This window comes from Thunnus maccoyii, chromosome 21 (genome assembly GCF_910596095.1).
Source record: "Thunnus maccoyii chromosome 21, fThuMac1.1, whole genome shotgun sequence".
NCBI classification, from domain to species: domain Eukaryota; kingdom Metazoa; phylum Chordata; class Actinopteri; order Scombriformes; family Scombridae; genus Thunnus; species Thunnus maccoyii.
In genome coordinates this window covers 7,607,723-7,624,968 of record NC_056553.1, presented here as the reverse complement: position 1 = coordinate 7,624,968, position 17,246 = coordinate 7,607,723, and the positions used below count along the sequence as shown (strand labels likewise).

Sequence of the window (17,246 nt, the reverse complement as noted above, 5' to 3'; positions counted from 1 at the left end):
AGTTTCCCCCTTTGTGTCCCTTCTCTGACATACTGAAGGAATTTTTAATTGCGATTTGGCAGTTCTTCAAGGTCAGGTGGACCTTATGGCCTTTCAGTCAGCCTCCATCTGCCCCGGTGGAGGAGGAAGAAATTATGAATTCACCTAACGCGCTGCTGAGTTTTAAAGAGCCGAGAGTTAGTTCGAGGAAGGATTTTCTGCAAGGTTTTTCTTTATTCTTCACACGTTCCAGTGTCACTTTCGCTATCTCGTCCCCTTCGGGTGGCTTCTGTTGGGGTTCAGTTTGTCACAGATTCGTATTTAAAAGGTCTGGATGCTTTCTCTTCCTTCTGAGCAGGTTGATGATCAGGATTCATTGTTTTAAAGGGGACATATCACACTGTTTGTGACTTTCTGTTAGTTTTATACTGTTATAATGTATCAGATGTTAAACATGGCTGCTCTGGACACTTCGTTGGCAATGTCGCCTATACTTCCTCCTGTGATGACATCAGATTGTTGGCGCATACCTACAAACGACCGTCTGTTGGTAGCCTTTGCTGCTAAGGTTGTTCACGTTGTCCACTTGTATATTTTAGGTCTGATTTGGGCTCAAACCTACACAGATGTATTTATAAAGTTTATATATGTTTGTTGACGTAGCCTCCCGAGCGGCTGGAAGTCTGCCTACTGCTGAGCTACCCAATCAGAACAGAGCGGGCTCATCGGGAGGCGAGTCTTGTAGAGACGGGAGCTAAAACAACTAACTTGTTTCAGACAGAGGCTGAACTGAGGGGCTGCATAAAGAGCCAGTATAAGATAAATAAACTGTAGTGTATTTTTAACTGTAAATCATGCAAAGATATTCCAGTAGAGCCCCAGAATATAAATACAGACCTGGAAATGTGCATGATAAGTCCCCTTTACAGTTTATATTAAAACTAGCTTCTCTAGCTTCTTCTTGGCTTAATCTACTAAATTTAACTCTCCTTCAGCTTAGTTTTTGGGTATGCTCCACTTCTAATCTGCAACAAGCAAGAAGTGACATGGTAATGGTACACTATCAAGACCTTTCACCTCCAGGAACCGCTGATGCTATTTAAACAAAATGTGCTAGAACCAGTACCAGCGTTTAGAAAGTTAAAGTGTAATTCTGGTGTTTGTCAGCCTGGCTGGTACTCTCATATTTTAGTCCATTTCTACTATGTCCGATACTGGATTTTTGAGATAGATGTTTAATTACGTAGAGGCATAATATAGACAGGGCAAAGAGCTCGAGATTCCCACGGTTTTCCAAAACAAAACTTCAGTCCAATAGAAATGATCTTTTAGTCCAACAGAAAGTAAAGAAAGAAAGTCCCTGTAGCTGTTGTAGAGAACTGAATAACGTAGGGGATCCACTTCTGAATCAAACATCCCCAAATGGCACCAATCAATGGACGTTGTTCTCCATTGTCTATAAAATGTCAACAAAAGTGAAAAAACTCCCATCACATGACCACCAACATGACTTCTTCAAATGTCTTGTTTTGTCCAACTCAAAGATCAGTTGACCATTACCAAGCCATGTCTTTTAGTGTAGCACTTTTTCACAATTTTTTCTTGAAAAATGACTGAAACAATGACTTGATTATCAAAATAGTTGCCAATTATTTTTCTGTTAATCAACTAATTAATTGACTAATTGTTTCAGATCTACACTTCCCAAATCTCTACAGCAGAGGTGGTGATTAAACTGCCACCATGACCGATACTCATAATGGACATAAGCATGAGAATAAGAATCATTTCTTTTTCATAGCGGTGCATTAAACTTCGTTCTTTCATTCGGCCGTGCCTGATCAAATTATCTAATTTTGTCATTGCAGAAGCGTAAACACCACTAGATCAGGCGGTGCGTTATGTTTACTACATTCAGTCTTAAGTGGCAGAGTGATTATTGGGTTTTACTTGCAATCTGTTATGTGATGTATCACTGTATACTCTGGCAGAAGGAACTAAATGACCAAGAAATGGCTTGGGTATCCTAAACGTATCTTTCTTGGAATCTTATATTCATCAGTTCCACCTTTTTTATTCCTAATCAGTCGCTGGATGTCAAACAGCCACATCAATACAACAAACCCACAGAGCTCTCAGCTGTGTCCCGTCTCCCTTATCTCACCCCGTCCAGTCTGCAGTAATCAGCAGTCGATACATCATGCCGTGCAAAGCACCTTGTGAGCTCTACGGCTTCTTGTTGGATTTACAATACGCTCGTTCTGGTCTAGATTATACTGCTTTCTCTGTAGGTTTCGCTCCTGCAGAGTGCTTTCGAGGAGAAGTGACAATGTCAGAGAAGCTGTGCGTTTGTCTTTTCTAACCTGTCAGCTTTACAGAAGAAGAGAAATAAATCCGTTGCAATATGTTTGTTTATTGTTTTCTACGCGCTTACCCTTGTGGTACACTTGCGGTCTATGCCAGAGCTCTTCAACAACACTTGAATGCTTTAAGATGTATGACATGTTGCAGGATTCCAAACATTCCTGAAAGTTTTTTTTTTTTTGTTCCCAGCGTATTTCCCCCCCCCCCCCCCCCCCCCTCTCCGGACAAGTGGGAGCACATAAACGCAAATGTGCTTGTCAGCTGTGTAAATCCAGAGGCGGAGGATTGCACGGTGTGGAAACATCTGAATTGTGTTGTTTTAGTGTCAGATGTTCATGCGTGTCCGAACATTCAGTACAGCAGGGGTGTCATGGAGCTCTCCCGTTTTAACAGATCTTTTTTTTTTTTTTTATTGCGTTTCAATGGGATGATTCACTTGAGGTTTGATTTGGATATTATTTGGCTTAGTTCCCTACATCTTCTGTTAGTCATGTCACTGAGTCAGAAGGAATACTCATTTGGTCCGTTTCCTACTTCTGCTCAGGCTTCTGGGTGGAGGGGCAGCTACACCTCTTTTGAACCCTGAAACAGTTTCAATCCTCGGGGGGAGGAAGTCCGGACCTTTCCTTCCTACCATCTCCAACGTGGGGCCCTGCCAGCGAAGCAGCAATGCGCCACCTTGTTTTAAAAAGAGCTCGATTGCATTTCTGAGGCGGTTGTTTGGCTGTTATCTTGCCAAACTGGACGGGTGACAATGTGAAATTGAAGTACTCATCTAGTTCAGTGCTTCAGAAAAAAAAGCTCCCAGGAAACAAATCCATTTTTGTCACTGCCACTCCCTTCTAGTTGACAAATTTACAGGCCCTTTGCTTACTTAAGAGTATTCGCAATTATTTGATTTTTTTCATTTAGCTTGCCTCAGCTCCCAGCTATAGGTTTAATGTGAGTACACACACCATACATTCCTCCATATTCCCTTTTTTTAAAACCCAGCTGAGGTGCTGACAGTCTGTCTACTTCTTGCTTGGATATTCTGTAGCCTCTTTTCACTCAGGCATTACTCAGCTCAGAAATATGAGATAAAGTGCCCCAGGAGCGCTTAAGCTCTCTGCGAGCTCACCTCATTCTCTGCATCTCCCGCTGTGGTAGAGTACACTCAGCTCTCCGGTGCTGTTATTTACCTTTTGTACTCAACAAGCGCACACTTTGTTCTGTTCCTGGTGGATGTCTCAAACGTTTTTTTTTTTTTTTTTTTTCTTCTGGTTTTTGAACATCCACTGCAGTTTCCTCTCTGAAGAGACGGATGTCAGAGCGAGTACGGATTCTTGGGTAGCCGAACAACAAATCTGGTTAGTTTGAGGATTTGTGGACAGCGGTGAACAAGCGAAGGGGACGGGGAGGGACGGGGAGAAGGGGGGGGGCAAAGATGCCACTAGTGGCAATGCAATCAAGTGTCACATCTGTCCTCCCGACGCCCACTGCTGACCTCATGTCACAGCTCTTAACAGCTGATGCAGTTTGGGTCTGTTTATCCAGAAAAAAATAAAAGAAAGAAAAAAAAAAAAACTCAGCATAAAGCCGAATCCACCACTCAGCATTTTTGGGGACTCTCTCATGAATCAGTTTATTTCTTTCCTCTGTTAGAGAAACATGCCATTGCAACTGATGCAGTGCAGTCTTCAGCTTTTGGATCTGAAGGGGAATTACAGTTGTATAATTAACATGCGGCTGAAGATTTAACCTCACGTAACCCAGGAATGGATGGAATAGCCTAGATCAGCCCTAGCCTGCCTCTTTTCTCTTCCCATTCGATCTATCAGCTTTTTTTTTGACAAATCATTCTGGTCTCATTGTAGTTGTAGCCGCCGTATCATCAGGGAGAAACTGAGTAACTGTGGTAGACTTGATGACTATTAATAGTCTTTTGGTGAACTCATTTTAAGGTCTGGTTTTACAGCTTCAAATTTGACACAGATGCAGGCTAATCTCGTGCTGTATCATCTTTTGGTCTGTGCAAGACAAAGTGTTTGTTCAGTGTGGTTTTTTCCTTTTGAATGACAGAACAGACCTGTGCTGTTTCCTCTTTACTACTTCAGCTGATATGAAACCATGTTGGGTTTCAAGCCCAAATTAAAGAAAGTTCATCTTTCACATGTGGGGGGGGTGGTGGGGGGAATAAAGCAAGCATTCATGAAGAACACATGAATAACTCACAAGAGTATGAAAGTGGATCGAATATATTTTAGAAACTCATCAATTGCCGCATTGAACAACGTGAACTGAACAACATCACATGGTGTACTCCGGCTTTCAGAAGCACGGACTAACTTGAATGAATATGTTTGTATGTCTGAGAAAGACATGCAGGATTTAAATGTATTTTTCTTCACACATCACAGTTCAGCGTTTGTGAGCCGAGGCATCAATGGCGCTGTTTGTCAAGGCTCTTTACAGCTGCAAGATATCCACAAAAAAACAACTTAATTGTGCAGAATCTTCAGACTACAACTGTGCTTTGCTTTGGAAAATCACAGAAAATAGCGGTATGTTAGCGTTCAGAGTCGTTATGATTTAATGCAGGTTGTAAATGCACTTTTCTTTGCAGTTGTGCATTAGTGTTAGGTGGCTGCAGCATCAATGGTGCTGTTTGTCTATGCACTTTACAGCTGCAAGATATTGGAAAAAAACATTAAAGGGGCAGCAATTTTGTATTGCACTTAAAGTTGGGAGGCTTCCAAGAAACAGTTTGAAAAGAGATTGTTTCAAACTGAAGCATCAGAGGCTGAAATTTCTCAGATTTTAGCCCCTTACAATGAGTCAAAATTCTTGGATTCTCATTACACAACTTGATAATGTCTTTCATTAGACCTTCCTGTCCTGATAAACACACCCACATCTTTCAAACTCCACCCCCCTCTTAGCTTGTAACGCAGGCTTCCTGTTGTAAATTTGAAGTCTCAAGGAAAAAAATATGAGATAACTCTGATGATCAGGCTTTAAAAAGCTCCCTGCAGAGCCCCGGAGGACATTATAAAACTGCGTTCACAGGCTGTATAGTACTCCTCATGACTAGTAAACTGAGCTTCATTTGTAAAATCAGTGGTGCGCCTCTTTTAATTGTGTAGAATCTTAATATTATGGCTGCAATTTGCATTTCAAAACACACAAAGTAGGAGTATATTTACTTTTAGAGTTTGCACAGAATACAAAGTGGATCCAGCAGTAGAAATAATATTCTAATGCTGAAAAAATGCTGTAGTTTGAATAAAATAAACATTTTGTCTCTGACTGGCAGCTTGATATGTAGGCCAACAGTTCAGCACAGGCAAGCATATGTTGTTCAGTAATCTGTTAGAAACCTCATGCCCCTATACAGCAAAATCTACAGTCTTTTTTCCCCCATTTAGAAATTGACGTAGTGGATAGAAGGATTTGTTTGTTTGCTTTTTCATATACTTCCATGCAGCTGTTACTCCCGTCTAACCACGTTGCAAACTGCAGTGTCAGTAGTAGGTGTCTGCGTGTGCACATGAATGACTGTGTGCTTTCAACAGATGGCCTTTTGCTCCGAGCCCTCTGGAGGAACCTCTCCTCCTTCCTGAGGCTGTTATCGCACAACACATCTGCTGCTCTGATTCCCTCTAAAAGAAACACTACCGACGCTATCGTCTCCTCGCCCGGCCGAGGCTAACCAGCAAGGCAGCTCTCCAGGTCAGGAGCTTTTAGCTGTACGGATTGCTTCTGGATTAGTTACGCGCTGCCACGGGGAATCAGTAATGAGACAGGCAGTGACATAGTTGTTTTCATTCTGTCCGGTCCGTGTTCTCGCAGTCTTATGACCAAATGTTGCCCTTTTTTTTTTTCTGCCACCACCTGCCCCCCCCCTGCCACGGCAGCCTGTTATCAAAGCCCAGGTCGCCCCTTCAGGCAGGTGCTCTTTGGACTGAACTTTATGAGTGAGCTGGGTAAGGAAGAGCCCACAGAGATCAAACATGACGGCTCAGTTTGGAGCTCAGCTCTCTGGCTCGACTCGTTTGATGTGAGGTGGCTCTTAGGAACGTGTCATTAACACAGTTTGTCTGGTTTAGCCACTTTGAGGGTTTATATCTTTATGACTGATTGTGTTATCATTTAAAGATATGATGGATGAATGAGTGTTACTGAGTGCAGTTGAACTATATGGGACAGGACATGTTAGAAAGTATCCTCCATTAGCTTGTTTTTCTTTAATGCTTTCAAGTTACCTCCCAGTGGTGTTTCATGTAACAGCCAGGCAAATACAGTAGATAGTAGTGTTGTCAGTGTGTGTTTCCATATTTTAAGGTATTAAAGCAAACTAAAATGTCTTTTCTTCTTGAAGCATTATGAGCTTGTGTCAGCTCAGCTAACCTTTTGGCTTTGTTAGCCGGCTAGCTGGCCAGCAGGCAAATTTATTAAACTGCTTTTGTGCTTCTGATGTTAATGTGAGCTTCTACTAAATACATTTCAGAAAAACTCCATAACAAGCTTATGTTTTGAGTATCAAACAATTAACACCTGTAGATTTACAACAGTGCTCCCCTAAAATTTTGTAGCCATGTTAGCTTGTTTCCTCTTGGAGAGCGTTAGCTGTACTTTGAATTCCCAAGTGTTATCATAGATTTCAGCAATGACTGAGTTTCGAAACATCCTTATTAACCACCTGCAGCATAATCTACTTATTCTATATATGTCCATATGCTCTATATGTTCCAAACAGTCATATTATCACCAACATATCAGTAAACAGACAACTTATTTTGGTTGCTAGTGAAGTTAGCGGTTTGCGTTTGTTGTTTGTGACCAATTTAAGCAAATAGAGTAGTATGTGACAAAGGTAAACTGCTAAGCGCCCTATAAATGAAAGACATGAACAGAAACTGTGCATTTTAGTGAAATGTTGGCATATTTTTTTTCAGAGCCATTTTCAAGCCTACAGGCGATGAGTGCTTGATACTCAAAACACATGTTTTCAGTTGAGTTTTCCTGTAACTAGTGTTAAAATGCATTTATAGAACTGTGATGATTATCTCAACGGAAGCTATCTAATAAGCCAACATGATCTAGATAACAGTAATTCAGAAATCGATTCAATATGTCTGATACTCTATCGAGACATCTAAATCTTAACATGTTAGGAATATAGTCAGCTCCTCATATTCAGTTCTCACAGCCTCACATATGGCTGTCGCAGGATGCGTTACATCATCTCAAATCCCTTCAGAGAGAGTGTGGTATCTGGGGAATGAGAGTTCGCGGGGGAAATGGATGTCTTGGCTGCTCTATTGGCCCGAATCCACCACAAACCTGACCTGGATACGCGGCTCGAAGACGGATGTTATGTGATATTAACAGTAAATGGGCTCATCTTCCTTTTTTTTTTTCCTCTCTCCCTCTTCCTCTAATCCCTGTTCCCTGCACAGGCCCAGGACAAGAGGAAAGCTCTGGAGGAGACCAAAGCCTACACCACCCAGTCCCTGGCCAGCGTGGCCTACCAGATCAATGCCTTAGCCAACAATGTACTGCAGCTGCTGGACATACAGGCCTCGCAGCTGCGGCGCATGGAGTCCTCCATCAACCACATCTCCCAGGTCAGAAATATACGAACACACACACACATACATACATACACACACATGATGTGACCACAGACCATAAAGCTGTGAAGAATGGTTCCCCACATTTCCCACTTCTTCTCTTACTTTCACATAGACGCTGTTATTTCCAATCACAGCACGAGGCTGGCTGTAGCGTCCATGGTTCCTGTATTGCTTTGTCAGTCTTGACCAGGTGTCTGACTGGCTGTTTGTTTGACTGAATGACTGCTGGTCTGTTTGTCTGTCTTCAGAGTCACATAAACACATTTTAAAACATTTACTTTGACCTCAATCAGTCTAACACATTAACTAATACAAGTATTTGTCCACTTAGGGATGCACTTATCAGCCAACACTAACATGCATGGATTAAAACAAATAAAAGCCTATTTAAGGTTTATTTTGTTGCTTATTTGACAGAAGAAAATGGCCACACAAATTGCAGATCCACCAAATATATCAATCAGATTATTCTAAACAATAACATAATTGCTTTTATGCATCAGTGTGATGAAGTACTTTGACATTTCAGGTAATTAATGACCCAAAAACAGACATTTCTATCTGGTCTATTAACAATTTCTCAATTGATTCTTCAGAAAATATATTATATCACTATCGTAATGTATACCAGTCAAAAGTCTGGACATACTTTCTCATTCAAGTGACTTTTGACTGGAACAATATAATGTAATAGAGGTTTATTGGGTAATTTCTGTCACATACAAGTTTATCAAAAACCTTAGCCTTGTGGAAGCCATCAGAGATGTTCCTGTGCTAACCTTTTCCATTTCAATGCAAGAGGCTTCTGCCATGTGCAGGTAAATCCAGCCGCTCATCCAATGAAGGCATTAAGAGCTCAGACAAATCAAACAAAGAGTTCCAGCCATGTGGCATCTCGTAGATTAGATCTGGGAGGCATTCGCTGAACCCGGAGCACGTATAACACACTCATGATTGAATCCAAACATAGAAAACAACTGTTGAAAAATTCAGAAGCTGGTTGTTTCTTGTGTTTCATGTCGACAGTCTTGTGCTTTATACGCTAATGGTGCGACCGGGTGTGGAATGGAAGGAGTAGTTCCTTCAGCTATGTCTTTCCCGTGTCCGCTATCTGTGTTTTTCCTCTAACGGATCTGTGCCAAGAGTGCCAGAAATTCTTCTTCAGGATACACTGAAGGTCAGATTTTCAGTCTAATGGAGGGAAAGAGGACTTGTGGGACCGGAGGGGCTCGGGAGATAGAGAGCTTGCAAATCGGAGGGAAGGCGGAGGGAAATGGAAGGTGGATGATGACGAGCAAAGAAAGCCGAGATGTGAGACCAAAAAAGAAAGAAAGAAAAAAAAAAAAAGAGGCATATTTACACTCCTTCAGGTTTTGAGTCAATATCCTGACAAATAGCATTCAGCCGATACCAAGGTCACCATGACGCCACTGCCTGCCTCGGTCTCCATGACAACCCCCGTGGGCCACTTTGGAAAAGCATATGAAACACAGTTAGGCACGGAGCTTTAGATCAGCGAAGAAAGCCATCGCCGTACGGTATACATTGTTTGACTAGCTGTCTCCGTTGCAAGCGCTAGTCTCTTCTCTTGTGCATGGGAAATTCCATACTTCCTATGCTATATTTAAGCCTGAGCTTTGTGTAGCCGAGGCAAAGTCTCCCAAGTTGAACTGCGTGGTGTCACATTAGGTCAGCTGATGGTCAACAAAGAAATGTTTTTCCTCGCTTTTTGGGTTTCCTCTTTTTTTTTTTGTCTAAAGAAGTGGAAACTCGAGTCACGCTGCTTGTTGCATCTTTTTCATCTTCCCCCAATTTGCATAACTCACCCCCCCCCCCCCCCCCCCGGATGGCTCGGAAACACAGAATACCTAATGTCCCGTACATTCATAACATCTTCATCTCCGTCTTGTTGTTTTGTTTTTTTAATGGATAAGCGAGAAAATAGGTCTTTAATGTGTTTTGCCGTAATGACGCACATCTCTGTTTTAATAATAAAGAAGCAGGGCTGTGAGCTTTGCAGGCTGCGGGTTTGTTTTATTGCTCTCCGCTGCTGTTCTGAGGTGGATCATTATCATGTTGCCCTCGCTGCTCATGGATATGAGATTAGCATCGGCCCTCGAGACCGGTGTTGCATTCTGCTGAATAGGTAATGGAGAGGAAAGCCTGTCGCTCACAGAGTTTTATGTTGTTTTAGTAGCGGAAAGGAAAAAAGGAAAGGAAGTTTTCTAAGGCGAATGATACTGACATATGATCAATCCTCTCTAGAACACGACCTTAACATCCTCCAGATACCAAAAATAAACATACTTCCTATACATGATCATCTGGGCATTTTGTACTTTCTACTTGCAGCTTCATTTTGTTCATTTCAGCCTGTACTCATCTATGGCTGAAGCTAGGGATGCCTTAGGATGTGGCCCTCTTACATTAATGTGTCAGTCAGTGTGTGGTGAGATGTCGCCTGGCGTCTGCCCGCGGTTACGTGGGGTTCAGTCTGGTCAGGGTGTGTCTGCTTGGCGACGGCATCTCTGCATCTTCCTGAGATAGATGCCAAGTGTATTTTACTGTACTGTATACTGTTCTTTGATCTGTGTTTTGCATCTGCTGGGCTGCAAGACTGACATTGGCTTTTGGATATTGTTTAAGAGGGGAAAGAAACAAACAAGATGAAAGTCATAAGAGCATTTTTCATCTTTAAATATATTTACAATGAAACAACCTCAGCCTCTTTTTAAATCTTGTGTTAAAAAGTCAATTTAAACACCTGCAGCTAAGGATTATCGTCTTCAATGATTCATTTTTTGATCCATAATCTTCCTAGAGCCCAAGGTGACTTCTTCAAATGGCTTGATTTGTCCAACCAAAAGTCCCAAACTCCAAGATATTCACATGACAGTCATGAAAAACACCAACCAGCACAACTTTGCTTGATAAATGATGAATTTCTAACTATAAAAATTGTTGTTTATTAAGTTTCTTTTAGTTGACTAATTGATTAATCCCATAAATTCCCAATCTGTGACTCATGACCCCTTAATATGGAGCAATATCTGCTTGCAACCTTATCACTGGTTGCATATTATCAGCTGTGACCGGTTTCAACCAAATTATTTGCATAACTTTTAGAGGCCGGAAATTAAAATGATCTAGTAATTTGCAACAAATAAGCAAAGATTAGATGGACATCTGAGGAAATAAACATCATTTGGTGCTGTTTCTGCTTTTTCTGCTCTCTTCTACTAATAATTTTGCAGCCCTTCAGATTCATCTTCGTGCTCTTGACCCCTTGTTGGGAACCGCTCGATAAATCAGTTAATTAACTAATTGGTTCACTGCTAATCAAGATGTCAATTGAAACTGCTCATTTTCTAGTGATATCAGCATTTTGTATCAGTGTAAACACATTTAGCCTCCGCAGAATTATAACACTAATCTGTTATAATCGTCACCTGAATTGCTTATTGATATTCAGCGGATGTCAGGGCCTTGCAGCAGTATGACTGTAGCGAAATGTGTGCGTGCAGCTACAGATGCACAAATGTTTGTATGTTCCCCGCTGTCATTGCCATTCACAAACTGCAGTAGTGAGGCGGAAGGGTTGACGGGAGAATAGAGCAGCTCGCGGGGTTTCCACCTTGTGCTGCGTGTGAAGTGGCTGCTAAGAGGCTGTGAACAGGGAGCGCTTTGTCTGTCCGGCGGAAGAAAATGCCTCACATTGAGGACTTCTCTGTGATACCCCGAATGGAGAGAGAAGAGCAGGATAATAGTGTGTGTGTGTGTGTGTGTGTGTGTGTGTGTGTGTTGGGGGCTCATTCAGCAGCTCCTGTGTCCTGATGATGTTTTTTTTCCCTCTCTGACACGTCTGAAGTTACACCGAGTTGCAGTTTTTCCCCGAATCTGACCTGCAGCACATGAATTTTGTTTTTTACAAAATTGAACCCCGATGCATGCAGCTGCACAAGACTTTCAAAAATCAGAAATTGTCATTGTTGCCATGACGATAAGTAAACCCTCCGTCGTTCACCTGAGACGGTCGTAGCTTTGGAAGCCTGTGGCAGCTCGGTGAAGTAAACGTTAGCATGGAGGATGAGACGTAACAATGGAACGAAAGTAGATCACTTCATTCAGGGAAACGCCTGGGGCCGACACATACTGAAACTGAAAGGAAAAGAGCGGGTACACCCAGAAATGATGTCGTGTTCGGGGTGTAACAGTACATTCAGCTCACACTTACAATATCTTTCAAAATGTTGGAATGAAAACAAACGACTTTTTTCCCTTTTTGAGGAAAAAAACAAGGCTGCAACTCACAATTATTGCCATTATCAAATAATCTAATATCTAATAAAGGTTTTTTTTAAAAGGCTTTGGTGCGAAATGTGATAATATGATCTCTTAAATATAAAAAAAGTTGCATTTTTCAAGCAGATCTTTATCACCACAAAGCTTAACTAAAAAATAGATAAGAAAGATCTTTATAAAGATGAGGAAAAAGTATCTTGGTTGGCCACAAACCCACTTCTTCTCACCACCACACATATTTTTAGGAATCTGATAAACAGACCTCTAGTTAGTTCACAGAATTACATTTTATTTGCTCTCGGTCATTTAATCTGCACACAAACAAACATTTGTACATTTGAGAAGTCAAAACTCGACAAATTAATATGATATTTTCCTTTATTTTTCAGCTTCACAACTCTAATACTGCAACGGTTTGCGTGAAGACGTACTGTTATGACCGTAGTGTCTGCATGTCCTCATGAGCACATGCAAACACAAAACAAACAGATAAGATCATTACTAACAAATTGAGGACATAGATCTCAAAATAGCCGGTGATGCATTCACACTCGCCAACACCCATACACATGCTGAACTATAAATGAAGACCCTTTGATGTTCCGTACGCTTGTGGTTGAGATAAACTGTAGCGCCGCCACCCCCCCCTAAGAAACTCCCCTCAATTCTTAGTAAATTCTTTTATCCGTTGAAACGTTCTTAGCAAAAACCAAACTACCAATTTCTCTGCGTCTGTCTCATGACAGCACGTCCGTCAGACAGGAAATACTGAGTCAGCCTCAGGCAACAATTGTGGGAAACTGGTTAGCAAAACCTTGAGTCTTTGCAAGACAATACAGCTTCAGTGAAACACAAAAAAAAAAAAAAAAAAAAAAGCTGTTTATCCACTCAAACTGTAAATTAGACCACTTTTGATGCCACTAATGCACCATTCAGTTTTAATTAATCAAGAGGTGCTCATCTAATGGAGCAATTATTACTGCGGTGATGAAACAACAAGATGAATTTATGGATGTGAACGCAGGAAAAAAAAAAAAAAAAAATTAACACATCACTGTATTGCTGGCACAGCTGTGTTTGCAATGATGTCAATCACTTTGTTTTATTTTGCTTTCACTGGTCCAGATTTACATTTGGAGCTGGCCAGTGTGCTGACTGAACCCAGTGACCACAGTGATGAAGCAGCACTACAACAGGCTAGCAGCTGACACACACACACACACACACACACACACACACACACACAAGCACACACACACACACACACACACACATCTACCATAAACTCCCAGTTTGTTCTGACAGCTGTGAGGTTCACCGAGATGCTGTTACTACAGTTACACAATATTCTCGTCTGATCGCATGAGTCAGCCCACCGTCCGTCTTCAAAGTAGGATTCAGTTTTGTGATCTCAGCCTGGCAAACATTTGTTTTGGTCATTCTTCATTCCTCATATTGTTCGGTTGCATGCTGTTACTTCTGTTTGCGTGTATGTATGTGTGTGTGTGTGTGTGTGTGTGTGTGTGTGTGTGTGTGTGTGTGTGTGTGTGTGTGTGTGTCTGGCCATGACAAGGACACACACACACATTTGCAAAGTCTTGGGGTTGTGTGTGTCTGTGTGCTGCAGTGCTGGCTTTTTGACCTCCCGTCGAGGAGGAATGGCACTCATCCAAACAGGAAATGAAGCTTTATAGGTCTGTCTGTGTGTGTGTGTGTGTGTGTGTGTGTGTGTGTGTGTGTGTGTGTGTGTGTGTGTGTGTGTGTAGTCCTTGTGTTTCCTGCTGATCCCACTGCTCGCATGTGTATTTTGGTCTCTCTCCTGCCTCTACCAGTGGTCTCTCCCACTCGCCTGGCTGTGAAATGAGACACTCTTTATTTCCATGCAGAGTTTTCCTGATATTTTACACTTATTCTACATTATTCTTTCTCTTTTGTGGAAAGTGTGTGTTCTAGTAATGTGTGTGTGTGTGTGTGTGTGTGTGTGTGTGTGTGTGTGTGTGTGTGTGTGTGTGTGTGTGTAAGGATCTTTGTGGTGGCCCGTTGCCTCCAGGCAGTGGTTGTTTAAAGGTTAAAGACGTGGGTTTGGTACTGGAAAGTAGCAACTTTGGATACAGAGAGCGTCTGGGAAATTTTCTATTAGGATTTTTTTTAAAAACATTTATTCAAGGGAGGGCAGCAACTAACAATTATTTTGATTATTGATTAATCCTTCAAATAATTTTTTCAATGAATCGATTTAATCGTTGGGTCATTTTAAAACTATATAAATCACAAAAAAATGGCAAATCTTAACATCTGAGAGGCTCAAACCAGAGAATATTTGCCATTTTTTGCATGATTAAACAACAGAAAATTATTGAAAGATGATCAAAATTGTTGCTGATTAATGCTCAATCAGCTAATCATTATTGCCAAATATTTTCCACAGACTTTTAAATGTTTATCCAACCTTTGGTGTTTCCTCATTTCATAAGAGCTACGATAGCGTTTCCTCAGTTCCTCAGTTCCTGTTTTTATTGAGTCTTTTATTTATAACATAGTCATTTATTGTTTGTGTGCGGATGGGGGGGGGGGGGGGGTTTGGGGTTGTATTGTTTTTATTGTGTGAAGCACTTTGTGTTACATTGTATTTGTATGAAAAATGCTGTACAAATAAAGTCTGATTGATTTAACAGTGAAAACTCAGAACTATCTAGTGAAGGGTGAAGTTTCTGTGACGCAAAAGACTTTTATGAAATAAAATACTAAATATCTGTAGGTTGCAGCTTTTTGCAGTTTTTCTATCTCTATATTTATATGTATGTATAGTTAAAGATAACTAGTGATAGTAAGATGACATATTCATGTCTGAAAACATGTGACGGACATTTCCCCTATTTGTATTTTTTGCAATTGATTAAATAATAATAAGATTCGATTTTTGTGGCACATTTTTGGCATCCCCTTCATCTCTGAGCAGCTAATAGGAGTCAGCAGGGGAGGAAATTGAAAGTCTTAAAAAAATTCAAATGAGAAGGGAGTTTCATTAACCAGAATACTCATCTTGTCATCGCCAATAACAACCCTCTCAACATGCAGCAAATATATAGTGAGATGGTCTTATTCTGGTACAGTGTCACATACTACCTGTTAGAACCGCAACTAACAATTATTTTCATCATCAATTAATTATGTTGAATATTTTTTCAATATTTTTTTTAAAGCTTCAAACTGTTGCTTCCTGCCTCCAGGTGTGTGTTCCTGTGTGTGAACGTGAAGCATCGCAGCACATCTGCATGTCGATCATGACTCTGTCCTGCATGAATAGAGATTAAATTTGAGTGAATGATGATGTGAAATGACTGGAGACTGATGTTCAGCGAATCATCATCTCCTCTGCTCTGTGGGTTATTTCCTCTCCTGCTCTTCCTTCTCCACCCCCTTTCTCTTCCCACTGCAGAGCACCATCATCATTAACCAGTACGTTCTTTCCCCACTTAACGGCCCCCCCCTGCAATTACATCCAATCATTACACCTCTGTTCTGCAATTCTTCCTTGTCTTCCAGTAATGTCGGCAATTGTTTGATGGCTCTGTATAAACAAGACTGATGATTTAATACTTATCTCCCCTCTCGGAAGGCACAATCTGTCGCTGAGATTCAGCTTTTGCTGTTCTTTATGTTGTCTTGGCATTATGTAGGCTTATGCACAGCTTGTATGTAAACCTCAGAGCCCAGTCTTTGTGTAACAGAAAGAGGTCTTGGCCACAGCCCAAAAGTTAGATTGGTAAATGTCATCTGAGGTGTTTCCGTATGTGCTGTGTTGGCAAACAGAGTGGCCACCTTGGCATGCTGGTCCTGACTCTATTTAATAGAGGGTTTTTTTTTTTCTCTCTGCTGGGTGAGTGGGAGAGACCATTTCTCCAAGGTTTCACCCTTGTCCATTCCTCACAACCTCCGCTTCTGGCTCCGTCACACCACACATGGGTTGTTAGATTTACCAGAGGAATCTGGTTTTTGAGGGATGTTCAACAAGAAGCTGCCAAACTGAGAACTCCCTACGGGGCGTTTGACATCCCCATTTTGGCTCCAAGTGTAGATGGAAGCTCCGACATGCTCCGTGTTGCACTAACTGCTCAGAGAAACAGCCCCACCGAAGGGCCTTTTTGTACAACTGTTTGACTCCCCGGATGACAGGCTTCAGATGTGCTGGCTGTAATCACGCTGAGAAACAGAGACCAGACAAAGAGGCATTTGCTCTGCTTCAACAGCCGTTTTGGCTCAGCGCAGAGTTGGGAGTGTTGGATTGCACGGCTCCTACAGATGAGGCCTGTGAGAAGCAGAGGACTGAAGACTGGGAGCTACAGAGAGAAGCAGGCGTGTGACTGGTAGTTTACCAGTTCAAATCTAGGACAAGGTGCCCTAAAGCAGTAGCTTGTTGGGGGTTGGGACCCCTTGAGGGGTCACAAGATCAACCTGAGGGGTCATGAGATGATTGACAAGACAACGTTTTATATTTTCCAAGTCGCTAAAATGCATTGAAATGTAGGGCTGGCTATTGTTTTAAAGTTCTTGATGCTGTTAGAAATACAGTTAGTTGGGTTTCAGTCCTGATATCATAATTATACTTTTTCAGTACCGTGCTTTGAGGAATAAACACACTTTCAACACTTATACAAAAGAGCCAAACCCAAATGTTTTGTATGAATATAGGCATCTGTGCAAGAACATTGCTTATTTGACATGACAAAAATTGTCAAAATTATGACTTGTTGACCTGGTAAACTTTTGCTGTACTTGACAGTTTTCAAAACTTATTGCTACGAACTTGTGCTTTGAGTGTCATTGATGAGGTTTGATATCTAGAAGGGATCTAATAATCAATCTTTAGTTAGACTCACAACTTATCAACAACCATGATAAATATACTCAGCTAAAGATGTTTTGTTCATGTTCCCAACTGGTCTGAACTGTCGTTTGTGTAGAAAAGTAGAACTTGTAATT

The 17,246-nt window shown here is 41.4% G+C and overlaps 1 protein-coding gene across 10 annotated transcripts in view; it reads left to right on the top strand.

Annotated features, from left to right (window-relative positions):
* Nucleotides 1-17,246, top strand: part of abi1a (abl-interactor 1a) — a 53,201-nt gene that overhangs the window by 8,767 nt on the left and 27,188 nt on the right. For all 10 annotated transcript variants that reach the window (XM_042398958.1, XM_042398956.1, XM_042398957.1 and 7 more), the window contains exon 3: nucleotides 7,785-7,952. In XM_042398958.1, the coding sequence (XP_042254892.1) occupies nucleotides 7,785-7,952 (168 nt within the window). The remainder of the gene's footprint in view (nucleotides 1-7,784; nucleotides 7,953-17,246) is intronic.